Consider the following 17898-nt stretch of genomic DNA (forward strand, 5'->3'; position numbering starts at 1 on the left):
AGGGAGGGATGATGCAGGCAACAGGGAATCCTGTTCCTTAACGGGCTAGTCTTCCCTGCTCTCTGGCCTCTAGGCTGGCCATGTGCCCGGGAGCCATGTGCCAGCACCTGTCTGGGTGGTGGACGAGCAGCTGAGGGTCAGAGGTCTGGGACCAGGACCTGCACTGAATTTCCTGGGAGATGCGGGGAGAGGAAGTCCTCAGGTGGAAGGCCCTGGGAGCCCTGATTAGGCTGGGGCTGCTTCTCTTTCATCACAGAGGTCAACCTGTGCCCGTGAGTCTCACTCTACTACCATCTCTGGGTATCCACCCCTTTCCTTTAACCAGCGTCCAGCCCTGCCTGCTCCTGCCCCTTCTTAAAGTGACCAAGATCGCTCCCAGTCTCACCGGACCCTCTTGGGGGCCTTGATATTGGGGAAGGGGGTGGCCCATCCCAGCAGAAACATGACTGATGTAGGGCTTGGTGCTCCCAGGTTACAGAATTTGTGGGTCTGTGCTCAGAATGAGACATGAGGGGATGACACGCTGTGTCTGCGTGTGGACTCACACTATGTGTGATGGATCGCAGGTGCATGAGAGTCACCCTCAAGTATCAGTGTTATTTACGGCTCTCTCCCTGGTCTTTGATTCATCAGCCTTCCTGTTTCCATTGCTTCCTTACAGCTTTGGGTTAAACATGCTTCAAACAAGGAAACAGCATCCTACCCATCCCAACTCCCCCAAATGTCAGGTCTAGTACTGATTTTCACTGAGGATAATTAGATTTCATGAGAAAAAAAGAGAGGCACCAAAATCTATAAGATAGTTCATTCCTCTACCTCTGACTTCCCTTTCAATATACATTTGAAAAATGGTACATTTTGTTTGCCTGCAAGCATGTATATTTAAAATATTTAAGTAGGGTTCTGTCTGCAGCCTTCTGGCTGGTTTCCATGGCAGCTAAGGACCGACAGAATAAAATGGTATTTAACAAACACAAAATAAAACAACAGAAAGATAGCTCCCTTCTTTAACAAATAGAGCATGGGAGCCATTCTAAACAAACATTTGCATGAGTTTAGTTCTGAAAAAGCACTTAGTGGAATTTTTTTTACATCCACAACACAATGGGGAAGACCAATACCCTATCCTTGCCCCCCCGCAAGCAACTATGGTATTTCTTACTTCCCATCTCTTCTAAGAAGGGGAGACTGTTTTGAGAATTCCCATAAAAGTCATGGAAAGAAAGGTCTCCTGCACGAAACAGCATGATTATTTCCTTGTGTATCCATATTTGGAAGGAAAGTCTGAAGCTAACACTTCTGTGCTCGCTGCCTGGTGTGCGGGGGATGCGGGGGTGGGGTGGAGTGGGGGATGGGATGGACTCCCCAACCCCCCGGCCTCGTTCACTTGTACCCAGTACAACCCAGGAAGGGACGGGCTAACATGGTCGTCACTCATACTTGGGCAGAGGTCCAAGGACTGGCCAGGTTCATACAGCTGTGACGGCGGTTGGGGTCTGAACTCGGCCTCCCTGCTCCTCACTCACAAGGTGAAGCCCTGATGCGGAGGGCGGATGTCGCCGGGCTGTGCCGTTCTGACACCACTGCCACTGTTGCCTAAGCAGAGGGGTCAGGGACTGTGGGGGTGGGAGCATCCCTGGGGAACCACTGAGCCCTGGTTCTTCAGGCAACTTGTTTCCATCACCATCATCCTCAGGGAAGCTTTGTGTTCTCAAGTAGTTTGAAAACCTCATTTCTCTTAACAGATGCTTAAAGCACACCCCTTGCCCTCTCCAGCCTTGTGTCGCAAAACAAAGAGACAAGATAATGTGTCTCCCAGGGCCTGAGAAGTTCCCCCTGATCCCACCTGGCTCTAAACCAGGCTCTCTGTACTGCCAACATGTGAAAGCAGGGCGTGCTCTGGGGGGCGTCCTGTGCACTTGTAGGGTGCTTGGGTCCACACGATGCCAGGAGCACCCCCAACCCTCTGTGACAACCCAAACTCCAGGCTTCTCCTCCTGGAGAAGCCCCGAGCGCCCCGCTGGGGGACCTGCTCTAGAGAATTAGGACAATTATGTTTTGCCAGCAACAATGTAAATGAAATTACTCTTTAGTTTACAGAAAGAAGTACAATTACAGTAAGAGAAGATAAATAAATTAAATTAGCAAGTTAAGCCGAAATGTATGACTTTTTCCTGGAGTTGCAAGCGGTGGGACTGGTTGGGATCGCTCATGTTGGTGTCAATTAGTGAGGAAAGCGGTCCGTTTCGTCAGCGTGGATGATTCTGGAAGGCTTCGGTCAGGACGAGCGTTTTGTGGGTGGGGAGGGAGGGTCTCTTTCTGTTTGTACTTGCACCTTGGCTCCTGCACAGCTGCAGGAGAGGCGATGAGGCATGCAGGGGTGTGTCCTGCAGAAGTGACGGGCGTCCCCTCATGGGAACAAGGAGGCAGAGTGGTGGACTTGGCTGGGAGGGGATGGCTTCCGCCCTCTGAGGCTTTCGTATTTTCAGGAAAAAGAGAAGCTGAGAGGGGGGAGGTGCTAGGATCCAGGTGGTGGGTCCTGGGTGGTGGGACCTCCTGGAGCAGGGAACGGACAGTGGCCGGCCGGAGCACAGTGGTGAGACGCGATGGTTCCCATGGGGCGGGAGAGGCAGCTGGGCCAGCCCCTGGGGGCCTTCAGCCCACTTAGTAAACCAGCCCTGACCGGAGCCCACTCCTTGCCTCTCTCTCAGCAGAGACACAGCAGGAAGCAGGCTGGGCATGGTGATGGCCCAGCCAGGGTTGCTGCAGAAAAAGCCTCACCCTCCCACCCTTACTCTCAGCTCCCCCTGGAATGTCAACACATCTTAGAATAGACACAAATACCTCTCGAAGGGCCACCTGACCTTGGCTCTGCCTAAGGGTGCTCCCCTAGCCCGAGGGTGCTCCCATCTCTATCTGCTTTTCCTATCTCCGGTCTCGACTCAGATGTCGCACTCCTGGCCCCCTGGACAGACCAGCAGCCTCTGCCTTCTACCGGCCCAGCCCTGGGCCATTCCGCACTCCCAGGACAGGCCAGGGAAAGTGACCAGTGATTGTCATGCATTTCTCCCTGGGCCTGGACCCTGGACACCTCTCCTCTGCAAAATGCAGACCCTGACACTCGTTCAAGGACGTCAGCAGCCTGAAACATGGTCCGAGTTGGCCCTTTTCCACCGTGTCACTCCTGCTTTCCCTGGGGCAGCTGGGAGCCCTCCAAAACTGCAGAAGGTGCAGCTTCCAGGGGTTAGAACTCACTCCTGCTTTCACACTTGCAGAGTTAACAGCTGCGGATTTCTGGGGAGCGCTGTGCACCCACTGAGGTCTAAAACTGGTCACCCATCGCTGGGCAGGTCCACCCGGCTGTGGTCACTGTGGATTTCCTTCCTGGCGGTCTGTGTGGGTCTGTGACATGGACACTCGGTTCTCGAATCCCCCAGGCAGTCAAGCCTGTCCCTGAAGCACCAAGCTCGCCATCACGCATGAATATGGCTGCCACCCTCCAGAGAACAGGTGCATGGACAGCAGTGTGCTCGCTCGCCGGCCGTACTCTCATGTATTGGCCACACTGGGAGTCGCTGTTTCTGTCACGTGGAGGCCACCTTTTGGAAAAGCATAAAAGGACCGTCTTGCTACTTTCTGAAGGTGCATGCACACTCTGCTTCCAGGGCTCAACCTGATGACCTTTAGGTGACACTGTGCGTGGCAGGCTCCACTGGCCCCCTTTGGTTAAGACTCCCAAGTGGGCAGCGTAGGGTTAAGGCATGGGTGCTGGTCCTCTGGCGCTCATGAAGGGCTGCTCGGGGGCCAGCCTTTCCTTAGGGCCTCATTGCTGGGGGGGTGCGGTGTGTCTCAGAAACTGCTTCTCAGCCAGGTCCTCTCCATTCTGTGTCCTGTCACAGATCTGAGTGTCTGTGATACAGACGGGCTCCTTCTACTCACAGAGGCAGACCATGGGGATGGGGCTTTAACACCTGTGGTCTTGGCAAGATGTCCTGCTGGGACTGGAGACCCAAGCAGCGGCGGGAAGAGGACTGGAAGCTCCGAACTCTCATCCGCCTTCAGGAGGCTACACGGACGGTGTGTGTCTCCACCCCTGGGGTCGGGTCTCCACCCGGCGACATCCCCAGTGACTGACTGTCCTGGGCCCACCACAGACAGGGGCTTCCACGGCAGACGCTCATATCATGGTTCTGGAGGCCAGAGGCCAAGACCAGGTGTGGGAAGGGCAGTCCCTCCGCAGGGCCGAGTGAGAGGCTCGCTCCAGGCCCCTCTCCTGGAGCCTGGTGGTTGGCGGTGTCCTTGTTTTGCAGAAAGGTCACCTCCATCCTTGTCTTCATCTTCACACAGGACGTTGTGCTGTGCTTAGTCACTCAGTCGCATCTGACTCTTTGCGACCCCATGGACAGTATCCTGCCAGGCTTCTCTGTCCCTGGGATTCTGCAGGCAAGAAGACTGGAGTGGATTGCCATTTCTTCCTTTAGGGGATCTTCCTGGCCCAAGGATTGAACTTGTATGTCCTGCATTGGCAGGCAGATTCTTTACTGCTGCACCATAAGGGAAGCACCAAGGACTGTGTCTGTGTTCAAATTTCCTCTTTAATAAGTTTACCAGTCCTGTAGGATTAGGGTCCCTCTGCCATGAGGACCTCACTGGAACTAACTACGTCTGACAACCTGGTCCCATTCTGAGGAACTATGGGGTAGGACTTCCCCACAGGAACTCTGGGGGCACAGTTCAGCCCAACACTTGGGGAGGTGGAAATCCCAGGGAAAGATGGCGCTTTGGCATCTGGGCTTGGGCACGGGATAACGCGCGACTGAGTTTATCTTTCATAGATGCTGACACACTCTACAATCTAATATTAGTTTCATAAACAAGAGTTTCCTTTTTTGCAGACTATACCCACAGGTCCTATTGACACTTTCAAGTGCTGCACAGCCAGCCAGATGACGAGGGTGCAAGAACTTGATCTCAGCATCGACTGTGAGGCCGAACCTCACTCCAATTCCTTGGGGGCGATGCAGCTCTCCCGTGGGAAATATATGACCTCATTTGCATTTTCTAATTGAATTGCTATCAGCTTTCCTGCAAGACTGCACACAAAAACCTTCCTCCAGATTCCAGCCCTGCTGGTATTACCCACAAAAAGACCGCCTTTAAATGGTTGCTAAGAAGGGAGAGGAAAGGGAGAAGTTGCCAGGAGTTTATGGTTCACCTGACCATAAAGCTGCTTTTGCCCGCTCCCTGAGAGTCGCTGAAATAACGGACGAGGGAGACCGTGCTTGATGGGACCTGACGCGAGAGAGCAGGGATTTACGGAACCGGGAAATTAGGGGGTCCCTTTGCGCCCTCCTCCGGAGATTCGCCTCAAGTCTCCTTTCATGAGAGTTTCTTGGGACTTTTAACGCTGCAAATGGCTCCTTTGCAGCAGGCCCTTTGACTTCCCTGGTGGATCAGACCAGGGCATCTACCTGTAATGTAGGAGACCCGGGTTTGATCCCTGAGTGAGGAAGATCCCCTGGAGAAGGACATGGGCTGACTCACTCCAGTATTCTTCCCTGGAGAATTCAACGGACAGTGGAGCCTGGCAGGCTACAGTCCATGGGGTCACAAAGAGTCGGACATGACTGAGTGATTAACACTTTCGCTTTGTGTTTCCATAACCTTCTACCAGCAGAACTCCCACTTGCGGAGTCCCCCTTGAACTCCCCACCTTTCCAAACCCAGCCAGAAAGCCCTCTGCATGCACTGAAAAGATGCTTTGAAATTGTGAAGTATAAAGGACCTGTGGGAAAGTGCTTGCAACTTCAGTAAACAAACACAGGAATGATAACAGAATGAACACCTGGCCCAGGTCCCCCCACTCATTCCTCAAAGCCCCCTAGGCCCGCCTCCTGCTGCTTCCTCTGTGAGGTTGTACACACACTCCATGTTGTCCACGTCTGGACCACAGTCTGCATTTCCTAGCCCTCTATCCCTCGATGCATGTCTGTGGGATTTGCCTTCCCTGTTCATTTTTGCTGCTACACAGAATTTCGCTGCATGAAGCCACCACCAGGTTCTTAAACAACCTAGTGCTGATGAGCCTTTGGGTTCTTTTCAGGTTCATCAAATTCTGGTGCAGAGCTCTTGGTATGAATGGGCACATACTTCCTCTGGCCTTGTACCTATAACCAGTGGCATGATGAAAAATACACACTTGGTCTCTGCTCCTCATTCCTGACACAGAGCTTTTGAAACCCCTGCAACCTCTGCAGTGATGGATTGACAGGGGCACCTTACCCATGGCTCCTAAATCCCTAGGAATTTCCTGGGTGATAAAGCATCTTTTGTTCTAGTGAAGTGATGCTGGGTGGGCTCCTGGAGGGGGCTGGTCACCAGAAAGTCTGAGTCATGATTAGGAACTTGGAGCTGTCAGCCCCCTGCCCACTCCATCCACTGGGGAGGGGAGAGGGGCTGAGTTGAGAAGTTGAGTTTATGGATCCTGCCTGCAGGATGAAACATCCATAAAAGTCCCTGAGCTCTGGGGTGTGGAGAGCTTCTGGGTTGGTGAATACATCCATGTGGCAGGAGGGTGGTGCACCCATCACCACGGGGATAGAAGCCCTTGCATTTGAGACCCGTCTGGACGTCCCCCTACGTAGTGCTTGACCTGGACATTCCTTCATGATAAACCAGGAAGAGTAAGTGTGTGCTGCCCCCAATTCTGCGAACCTTTGTAGCAAATGATTGACCAGAGGTGTGGGTGGTGAGAACTGAGTTGGACAGGAGCGAGTAACCAGGAGGTGACTCACCCCTTGTGACCCACATGTGACGGGAAGTGGGCTTGTGGACTGAGCCCTGAGCCTCACGGTCTGTGCCGACTCTGGGCTGCGAGGGTCAGAATTGAAATACACTAGAGAACACCCAGTTGGTGTCCATGGAAAGTCAGAGGATTGGCTGGGGTGGAAAACCTATAGCTTTGGTGTCAGAGGTGTGAGAAGAGGAACAGTTTTCCTCTCAACTAGGCAAAGGTATATTCAGATTTAAATGGAAAATGCTGATTGTTATTGGAGAGGCTGTACCATAATGCATCCCCACCAAGCACATGGGAATGCCGTTTCTCCGCGTTCTCACCAATGTGAGAATTGGTGCTGCCAGTCTTTTGAAGGCTAGTCGTTCTGGTAGGTTTTGGCTTTTATCTGCATTGCCCTGCTGAGGTTGACATGTCTTCACACTGACCCACCACCAGACTCTCCTCTTTCATGGACAGCTTGTTGTTTTTTAATTTTTCTCCTATCAGCTTATTTGTCTTTACATAGTGATTTGAGGCTCTCCCTATATTCAGGTGGATAAGGAAATGGCAACCCACTCCAGTATTCTTGCCTGGAAAACCCTATGAACCGAGGAGCCTGGTGGGCTACAGTCCACAGGGTCACAAAGAGTCGGACACGACCGAGCTTGCACACTCATCTATATTCAGGACGTGTCTCTTTGTCAATCATTAAAAAATTGTTTATTTTTAACTGAAGGATAATTGCTTTACAGTCTTTCCGCTTTCTTAAGTAGTGATAAGTAGATTCTCATTTTTCATGAAGTCAAATCATCAACCTTTGGCGTGGTCTCTGTGCTTCATCATATATAAGAAAGCTTTCCTCACACATCACTCCCAATTCTCTTCTATTTGTCTGCTTTGTCTTGCACACTCAGAGTTACAATCCACCTGGAACTGATCGGGGTGTAGCATGGGGGTAGGGGTCACTTGGGACTTCTCTGGTGGCTCAGATGGTAAAGAATCAGCCTGTAATGAGGGAGATCTGGGTTGAGAAGAGCCCCTGGAGGAGGGCACGGCAACCCACTCCAGTATTCTTGCCTGGAGAATCCCCAGGGACAGAGGAGCCTGGCAGGCTGCAGTCCATGGGGTTGCAAGGACTTGGACGTGACTGAGCGACTACGCACAACAAAGGGGTCACTTGACTTTCCCCCTTTCGGGTACCCCATTAGCCCAGCATCACTTACGGAAAAGACAGTCCTCCTCCACTATTCTAAGTAGGCTTGGCAATTTTTTTTATTAAGGGGTCACACAGTTAAATATTTTAGACATTGCAGGTCAAGAAAGCAAAGTCGAGGATATTAATTTAAGTGCTTATACAACCATTTGAAATTACAGAAACCATTCTTAGCTTGCAGGCCTCAGCAGGCAGGTGGCAGGTCAGATGTGACCTGTGAGCTGCAGTTTACTGGCCTCTGCCATCCAGCTCCACTCATAAAAAATCCAGTGTTGGCACCGTGTGTATTTGACGAGGTAAATCAAGTCATTTACGTGAAGTTGGCGAATTTTGTTGTATAAAAGTTAAACCTCCATGAAGATGAAAGTGAAAGTGAGTTGCTCAGTTGTGTCCCACTCATTGCGACTCCATGAACTATACAGTCCGTGGAATTCTCCAGGCCAGAATGCTGGAGTGGCCTTTCCCTTCTCCAGGGGATCTTCCCAACCTAGGGATCAAACCCAGGTCTCCTGCACTGGAGGCGGATTCTTTACCAGCTGAGCCTATCCCTTCTCAGAGGATCTTCCCGACCCAAGAATTGAACTGGGGTCTCCTGCATTGAAGACGGATTCTTTACCAACTGAGCTATCAGGGAAGCCTTCCATGAAGATAAGACTTTCCAAAATGTTAAATATTTTTTTCTGTACTATTCTGTTCCATTTGTTTGATCTCAAACAGTACCATCTAATGACTGTAGTTCTGTGGCTCTCAGATGGGGCTCCTGGGGAACATCTGAGGATGACATGAGACAGCTTTGTTGCAAACAGGGGTGGTGGGGTGCTGCTAGCATCTGGAGGGGGGCAAGGGGTGCTGGCAAACATCCCACAGTGCACAGGGCTGCCCCACATCAGAGATGATCTGGCCTCAAATGCCAGCAGTGGTGAGGCTGAGAAACTGGTGTGGTTTATTCGGAGTCCTGATGTCTGAAGCACCTGGGCCTCCCATTTTTGTGTCATTCTAGGTTATTCCTGCATGTGCGCTCAGTCATTCAGTTGTCTCCAACTTTTTGAGGCCCCATGGACTGTAGCCCACCAGGCTTCTCTGTCCAAGGGATTCTCCAGGCAAGAACACTGGAGTGGGTTGCCAAGCCCTCCTCCAGGGATCTTCCCAAACCAGGGATCGAACCTACGTCTCCTGTGTCTCCTGAATTGCAGGCAGATTCTTTACCACTGAGCCACCAGGGAAGCCCTTTGTATTTCTCTTTAAAAATTTAAAGTCAGCTCTTAGCCTTTCTATAGAAAAGCAAAGAAAAAACATGTTGGATTTTTGCTGGGATTGTGTTAAATCTATAGAAACCTTTGGGTAGAATTGACATCACCATAACATTAAGCCTCTTATGAACAGGGTGTATCCCTCTATTTTCAAAGATCTTTAAGTATTCTCAGTAATACGTAGGGAATTCCCTGGTGATCCAGTGGTTAGGACTTCATGCTCTCACTGCCGAGGAGCCGGGTTCAATCCCTGGTGTGAGAACTAACATCCCACAAGCTGCACAGTACAGCCAAAGAGAAAAAAAATTGCTCTCAGTAATATGTAAGGGTCTTGTATAATTAATGCAGTTGTCATCGGTATCTGGTTCAGATTTTATTTTCTAACTATTCCTGGTCTGTTGTTGATGTTCAGTTGCTCAGTCGTGTCCAACTTTCGACCCCATGTACTGCAGCATGCCAGGCTTCCCTGTCTTTAACTATCTCCTGCAGTCTGTAGAGATGCAATTGCTTTCACATCCAGCATCCTTGCTAACATCATTCATTAATTCCAATAAATTAGCCACAGATTATTTTGGATTTTCTACATTCACAATTATATAAGCTACACATAATGCTAGTTCTGTTTATTCTGATTTCTTTTTCTTGCCTAAACTCACTGGCTTGCAGCTCTGGTGTGTGATGTAAGAGTGTCTGTGCCCTATTTTTGAAGTCAAGGAAGGCTTTGAGTATTCCAACTGTAGTTCAGATGTTTGCTATAGATACTCTTTGTGAGATTAAGAATGGTTTCTTTTCCTCATTAGCTGAACAGTTTCATCTTGAAAGGAAGTTAAATTTAATAATCACTCTTCAGATGATCATGTGATGTTTATTCTATTTTGCATTACTTGGATTAATGTTTAAGTGTTAAACCAAATCTTGATTTCTTGAAACAGATGAATGTGGCCATTGTTTATCCCATGTAAACATGGGGGGATTCACATGTGCTAAAATTTTGCTTAGGTTTTTTCCCCATCTATTGTGAGTGGACAGGCATGTAATGATCCTCTTTCTCATGGTTCTTTCAAGGTCCTTGCTGGCTTTGGGAAAAGTTCCTGTTGGTCTCAACATGGTCCCCATTTGGTTGGGGAAGTCATCTCTCTTGTAGGATGAGTTTTAACTCCTTTTGGCTTGGGTAAAACTTATCAGTGGAGCCATTATGGTGAGAGTAATTTTTTGTGTGTGATAAAAATCTGAACTAAAACTTTATTCACAATAATAAAACAGTTCAGATGTTCCTTTCATGTCGATTTTGGTAAATTTTATATTCTAGAATGTTATCTATTCCATCTTTGTTTTCAAATATATTGGTATAAATTGTATATAATGTCCTCAAGTGACCCTTCTAATGTCTGTGTGATTGGTCCTGAAGTTCTCTTGTCATTCTAGATAGGAATTATTTTCAGGTTTTTTCTTAGTCTAACTGAGCCGACTTCTGTCTTTGTTGATTCTATTATTTTCTGTTTCATTATATTCTCCTCTTTGTTTTATTATTCCCTTCTTTCTACTTTGTATTTCATTTCCCATTTTTATAATTTCTTGAGATAAGTGTTAAAATTGCTGATTTTTTGCAGTCTTTATCTTCTAATATATGTATTTAAGGCTAAACATTTCCATCTGGCATGACTTCAGTGATTAATACATCCCAACTAGTTTTATTACGCAGTTCAAAATAATCCCCCATTTCCATGTGATTTATTTTCTACCCAAGGGTTAATAAGAAGGCATTTACTTAACTTCCAAATCTATGGGGATTTTTCAGTAATTTTCCTTTTTATCGATTTCTAGTTTAATTGTTCTGTGGTAAGAAGAACAGAAACTACACTTTGATTCTAAACTTCTGAAGCATTTTGACGTTTGCTTGACGTTGGGCTAATTTTTGTAAGTATTCTGAGTATACTTGTAAACAATGTGTTTAGCAGCAGTTGGTTTCTGTGCTTTATGTACATTTCACCAAGGTCAGACTTCTTAATTCTGTGCTTCTAATCTTCTGTCTCCTTACTGAGAGTTTGTCAGCATATTCTATTGTTTACTCACGGGTGCTAGTTAAAATCTACCATGGATTTCATACTTGTTTATTTGGCTGGTATTTCCCTGCCCCATGCTCGTACGTCAAGCTTTCCTGTATCCTTACACTTTCTAGATGTATCTTTTGTAAGCTGCCTGGTGGTGGTTTAGTCGCTAAGTCGTGTCCTACTCTTGCGACTCCATGGACTGTAGACTCCTTGGACTGTGGGCTGCCAGGTACCCCTCTGTCCATGGGATTCTCCAGGCAAGAATACTGGAATGGGTTGCCATTTCCTTCTCCAGGGGATCTTCCTGACCCAGGAATCGAACCAAGGTCTCCTGCATTGCAGGCAAATTCTTTACTGACTGGCTATAAGGGAAGCCCTGTAAGCTGTGTATGGATAGATTTTGAAAAATATAGTCAGTTTGTTTTTTTCCAAGTACAAGAGTTAATCTATTTTTAATGATTACAATTAACAATATAATTGTAAATCTACCCCATGGGTCTTTGATTATTATCTGCTTTTCCTCTTAATTTTTAGTTATCTTACCTTGTTCCTTCAGTCATTTTCGGTTGAGTGCTAGAAATTGTATACAAAAGAAGACAGATATAATTTAAGGTCTGGCATGATACCTTCCCCTGGAGAAGATTGACATTTGCTTCTGGCAGGTGACTAAGGACACCAGCCATCTGGATCACCTCAATCCATTTACACAGAGTGACATTGTTCAAAGGCCGGCCCTGCTTTGTAAGGGCGCATCAGCCAGTGTCCCACACACCGGCGCTCCTCCCTGTCCTCCCAGGCACCATCGTGGTGAGGACCCCGTGGCCGAGACGAGCAAAGGACTCAGAGGGCTGGGACCACGCCAATGACAGCAAGAAGATCTACTATTTTTCACCTCTTTGGGGACGATGGTTTCATAGAGTCTGCACCCTGCCTGACCTCGCATCATCCCACGTAATCCTCTTAACAACCCCTGGGTGGGATGGAGGCAGCGTTGCTGTCCCATTTTCCAGAGTAACAAAGCCTCAGAGAGGTTGTATGCTTGTCCCAGAACATCAGCTGGTAAGCTGGAGGAGCTTGATCCAGACAGACAATCCAGGGCAGCCAGGCTCTGTTATGATGCTGGGCTCAGCTGTGCCTAGAAAGTCCCTTATTTACTCCTTTCCAGAACATCAGTTCTCCCATGTAGCAAGAGGCTGCAGTCACACAGCTCAGCTTCCCCACCTGTAAAGCAGGGACAGTGACAGTGTCCACTTTGGGAGATGTTGTGAGGATTGATGTGGACACACTTAGGGGAGGGTCCTAGAAAGTCAGGGCAAGGCTCTTTGGGTTTGAAGATAGGAAGCACGGAGCGCTTAGCAACGAAGGTGATGGGAAATAAACAAGGAAGGACTGGCTCAGGTGGGTGGCAGGGACGTGCCCACCGCCTACACGGTCGCGTGTCATCTGCTCAGGGTGCGGCCCCATAGTCACCCCACGGATGCCCTTAACCTGGGACGTGAAACCTGCAGATCAGGTGCTTCTCGGCCCCGCCTGCCATGGGGTTGGAGGTGCACGCATCCTGGGGATTGTCTAATTGCAGTCACCTTCTTGGAAGATCAGGGGATTAACTGCCTCAGAAATCACTTCATTAACATGCTTGACAAACGGTGTCATTATGTTTTTAATTAGTGCCTTTTATCTGAGGCCATCCATGGGCTTTAGAGAGGCCTGCTCCTTGGCCACGAGGCACTGTTTCCGTTTCCGCATTGCAATTGCAATCGCAATCGAGATGTAAGCCTTCTACTGCTGCCCTTGGCTCAGCCCTGGCAGGGAGGGGGCCTCCATGAAGGCTATGTTGCCCACCATGGCGTGGCTGGTCATGATCACTCAGGAAGGGATGGAAAACCACATCCATCTCAGGATTTTCAACATCCTCAAGGTGAGACTCATGGTCTGAGGGGCACCCCTGTTAGAAGTGTGTTTCAATACCTAGCTAGTTCAGCACACCCCCGAGGGCACTCAAGATGTCATCAGCAAAGGTGTCAGCCCACCTCCCAGGATAAGGCTAGCCACCAAGTCACTGATTTTCTAACCTAAATCACCTCCTGGTGGTTTAACCATATGGCTTAAAAATAAGACAAAAATGAAACACAGCCCCAGTTTTCCAAAGTGAGTTCCTCAGAACACCTGCCTTGAAAAATTTCCCATAAAGAAGGTTTCTTTGTCAAATAGGTTTGGGGAAACTTACAGACTGTGTCCCACTGGGGTTTGCTGAGCACTTTAGTCCTGTGAGGTTCTGGACAAATCTACAGAAAGGCATCTGGTCATTCTGGTCTAACCTTCCACTTCCTGTGGGCCCTTCCTGAAGGAATACCCCTGGATGCTGTCCTGACGGCCTGTCCTGCTTTAACTGCTGTGTGTCTTTTCTATTGAACCACATGCATATCATAACACCAACAGCCACAAGGCCTCTCAAGGGTTCTCCCTCCCTATAGGTCCACCTTCATGTAGATGGACGTGCAGTTGGACCCACCATGCGGGTCCTCGGCCGCAATTTCTCTGCTGACCTAGCAGCCCCCAGCCTGAGGCCAACACAGCTGCTGAAATGCAGGCCAAGGTGAGCAGAGCTGGTCCCCGCAGACTCAGGAAACCTAACGTGGGCATTTCTGGGGGCTGAGGGGTCTGGACCTGGAGTCCTGGGGCACACAGGGCGGAGAGGTCTTTCAGGATGCGGGGGCGGTTGGGGGAAGGTGAATTCACCCCTCGCATCCTATCAACACAGCCACGAAGCTAAGTTAGAGGGGAAGTCAGAGGGAGGGCTGGGGCCTGGGGACATGGGCTGGTGTGTGTTTATGTGAAGTGTGCCCTCCCCCCTCTCCCTCCTCCCGTTCCTCCCCCTCCTCTCTCTCTGAATCAGTCTCACACCAGCTACCCTGCCTGCCTTGCCCGGCCAGCCATGTGGCCTCTGTCTTACTTCTCGTTCCTCTAGGCCTTGGGAGCCCTCAGGCTGAGGGGCTACAAGGTTGGGCAGGAGAGGTGCCCAATGAGAAATGGAGCCATGAGGCCCTTGTTCGCAAAGGAACTGACCATCAGGGTGCTGATGACCGTGCACCAAGCTGATGGGGGCCTGTGAGCAGCCCTGCTTGGGAAGGCGGGAGGTCAGAGGTCGCCCCCAAGCCTTGTGCCACCCACTCAGGTGTCTGCCTCTGCCAATCAGGCTCCACTCAGCCACCTGAGGAGGAAGGACATGTGCCCAGACCCTCCCTGCGTGCAGTCATGCTTCACCTTGTGTCCGGAGTGCGTGGACGAGGTCTGGGCCACCAGCAGCCTCACTGCAGCGTCCCAGCGCTCAGCCGTCTGGTGGTCCCACGCCGTCACGGTGAAGGCCACCTGCTCGGAGGGGATGCGCAGCTCCCGGGTGGCGAAGACCGTTCCGTCGGCCCCGACCTTGAAGTCCATGCTGTTGGTCTCATAGTGCGTCCCCTTGGTCCCCAGGCAGCTGCTGAACTTGACTGCAAGAGAAAGGGGATAAGGTCAGGGTGGGTGGGAAAGCCTGGTGGGCCGGCGTCTGCTCAGAGCTTATGTTCAGCTGCAGTCCTCGGTCTCTAATATGGGTGAGAAAGCGGTTATTTAACTGATTGCTTGACCTTCAGGTACTGAGTTTTATCTCTGTGTGCGCTTAGCTGTGTCTGACTCCGCGACCCCATGGACTGTATGTAGCCCTCCAGGTTTCTCTGTCCAGGGGATTCTCCGAGCAAGAACACTGGAGTGGAATGCCATTTCCTCTTCCAGGGATCCTCCTGACACAGGGATCGAACCTGCCTCTCTTTCATTGTAGGTGGATTCTTTATCACTGAGCCTCCAGGGAGGTCCAGGGGTTTTTATCTCTACCTCCTGGGAATCAGCTGAGGCCTTAGAAAAAGGAACAACAAGAAAACACAAGGAACGTGCTTCATTCTCTCTGAAGCATAGCTGTTCTCATCTCTGCAAACTCATCCCCCCTCCCCAACTTAACTACCACCTCTGGGCTCAACTGGAGTCTGAGTTGACCGGGGTGGCATTCAGTGGATTCTCGAGTGACCTTGGGCAGCTGGAGCTTTCTCATGACCTGGAAGCAGGCGTGTAAGGTGGACGGTCTACTGACCCCAAACATCCATTAGGCACCTCCTGTGACTCCATCTCCAGACCACTTGTGCCCCCCTGCCCCCTCCTTGCAGAAGACAGAGCGGAAGCTGCCTGCTGCCTGGGACTGCATCAGGGCCTTTTTATCCATGTACTTCTGTAGCTGCCACCTGAAGCCATGGTAAATTACGAGGCACCCACAGTCAGTGTCACATTCTGCTGATGAAAGTAACGGATAAAGTTACCTAACATTTATAAAAATGTGGGTATCTCAGCAATTATGGTGGGAGGATTGGTTTTTTAAGCAATTTCACTGTCACAGCTTACATGATTTAATTACTATTTATTCTAGAAACTAAAAAAAGCTCCTTATTGTTAGTTCTGATAAAGTGTTTCCCCCAGGTTCACCTTTTATTGTTGGCTGCCTTGAAATAATAAATAACATGAACGTTCCCTCGTTTCAAATACTTCACTCCAGACATCTCCCCAGTCACCGACACCTCCCACTCGTGGGTTTAATACAAAAATGTTCTTCAGTGTGATGGAGCCAGGCGTCTCCACGTGTGCACAGACTCCAGGGTTCACAGACGAGGTCCTCGGGTGGAAGAGGGCAATCCAGGTGACGAGTGGGTTGAGGCTCCAGGGAAATGCCCCCTGGGGAGGGAATAGTCACATTCTTTCCCAAGTGACAGGAGAATGCTAGGCTGCTTTCATTGTACCATCGCCCAACGGTATACAAATTAAAGTCAGCAACAAACTGAATGGATCAATCATTTCTGATGCTCAATTGTCTTTGACAAAGATAAAATGACAATGCTGTGATTGCCAGAGATTAGCACAAAGTACAGAAATAAGCCCTTTGTTCTCTGAAAGCAAATTTCTAATATCACTAATGGGACTGGACAGCAGCAGGGAGTTTGCATTTCTTCCAGATTAAGTGACGGTGTTGCTGTATTTTTTTTTTTTTAATTAGTGCAGAGCTTTGGCGGCATTTGAGGGAAGTGTGGACGCAGATGTCAGAAAAAAAAAAAAAATTACCTGCGTAGGCGCTGCCCCAATAGGAAGGTTGGGGCACCGTCCACAGGAGCAGGGACCTTGCAGGGGTTGGACATCCTCCGTGGATGGGAGACCCTCAGAACATTGAAGATGGCACTACCAGACACGATCTACAATGATAAAGCCAGCTTTTCCACGCAGGCGCCTTTAAGACCATTTCAACCCCGGGGTCTGACTAGGACCCTCCAATCCTGAGGAGGCACAGGGGCTTTGGGACAACACAGAACTGGCCTCTGGCTTGTGTCACTGCAGGCCGGCTGATCAGCTCCACCCAATGGCTCGTTTCACCACCTTGTCTGAGACTCTGAGCCCATGTCAGTGAGGAGGCGGGAGCTGGAATGTGTCTGTGGGAAGTTGGGGGCCGTTCCAAGCGCACACAGAGTCGGGGAGCTGGCTTTTCAGAAGGAGGAGAGTTCAGGACAGTGCCTTCCTGGGCACTGCTGGGTGACCGTCTCTCTGTCAAAGGGAAAGATCAGGAAGGCTTGTTCTTCGTGACACCAGGGGCATTCAGGGCACTTAAGCTCTGAATAAGTGCGCGCCCATCTGAAACCCTAAGAAATGTGGGTTTAGATTTCTCAACATGCAAACATTGCTCAGAAGGTTACAAACACTACATCTTGTCATAAAAATGGGAAGTGAGCTCTTGGTGGGTGGGGGAGTGGGCAGACTCCCCTGAGACACATCTGGGGTCTTGGGCAGGAGCTGATGCTTCACCCAGGAGCCCATTTGTATTTTCCTGGAGAGGTGTTCAAGGCAGTTGCCTCTTTATTGGTGGCTGGGAAGCTCAGAGTTGGCGCTATAGCCGGGGGCTAGCCAAGTGGAGGCATTTACCACCCTCAGCGTATCCTGCCCAATTTTCTCTCTTTGCTTCCTCTTCAACCTACTTCCCTCCTCTTGTTCCTTTTCATATTGGGGTCTACCTCCTCTCTGCAGGTAAAGTCCTTCTCTTTTAGGGGTCAGAAGCTGTCGGGCTGTGCACACCCATGGACTCCTCTTGGGCCAGGCCAGATGCTGTGACCCCAGCATGAATGTCCTCCAGCCTCGCGGGAAGAAAACACCTATGCAGAGTTGCAGGCACCGGGGTCATGACCTCCTCCAGGCTCCACTGGAGAAAACTGCCTGGAGAGGTGATTGCATCTCCTTCCTTCCGTGGCTGGGATGTGGACCCCCTGGTGTGCTTGCTCCCTGCAACCCAGATCAGCCACACATCTCCGAGGCCTGCTAATTGCTTCCATTAGTTTTAAACAAACTTGACAAGAGGCAGAAGGATTCCTGAGAGAAATCAGGTCCAGTTGATGAAACACACACAGTCACAGCCCGGGCTGCCTCTGTCCCCCTGGAGGTGTGGTGGGCTGTGGGAGGCCTGGTGGTCCTAGGGGGAGGACTCGGCCACCTGCCCAAGGACAGGGCCAGGGGTAGGGGCTGATGTGTGTGCCCCTGCTGGGATGCCAG

General features: G+C 49.9%; 1 protein-coding gene across 2 annotated transcripts in view; it reads right to left on the reverse strand.

The window, feature by feature from the left end:
- CDH4 (cadherin 4) overlaps positions 1-17898 on the reverse strand; it is a 480957-nt gene that overhangs the window by 118986 nt on the left and 344073 nt on the right. The window contains exons 3-4 of one of the 2 annotated variants that reach the window (XM_068987049.1): positions 14554-14780; positions 6865-6870 (exon numbers count right to left, since the gene is read on the reverse strand). In XM_068987049.1, the coding sequence (XP_068843150.1) occupies positions 6865-6870; positions 14554-14780 (233 nt within the window). The remainder of the gene's footprint in view (positions 1-6864; positions 6871-14553; positions 14781-17898) is intronic. The other variant, XM_068987048.1, reaches the window with a different exon arrangement.

This window comes from Capricornis sumatraensis, chromosome 15, assembly GCF_032405125.1.
Source record: "Capricornis sumatraensis isolate serow.1 chromosome 15, serow.2, whole genome shotgun sequence".
In the NCBI taxonomy this organism is placed as follows: Eukaryota; Metazoa; Chordata; class Mammalia; order Artiodactyla; family Bovidae; genus Capricornis; species Capricornis sumatraensis.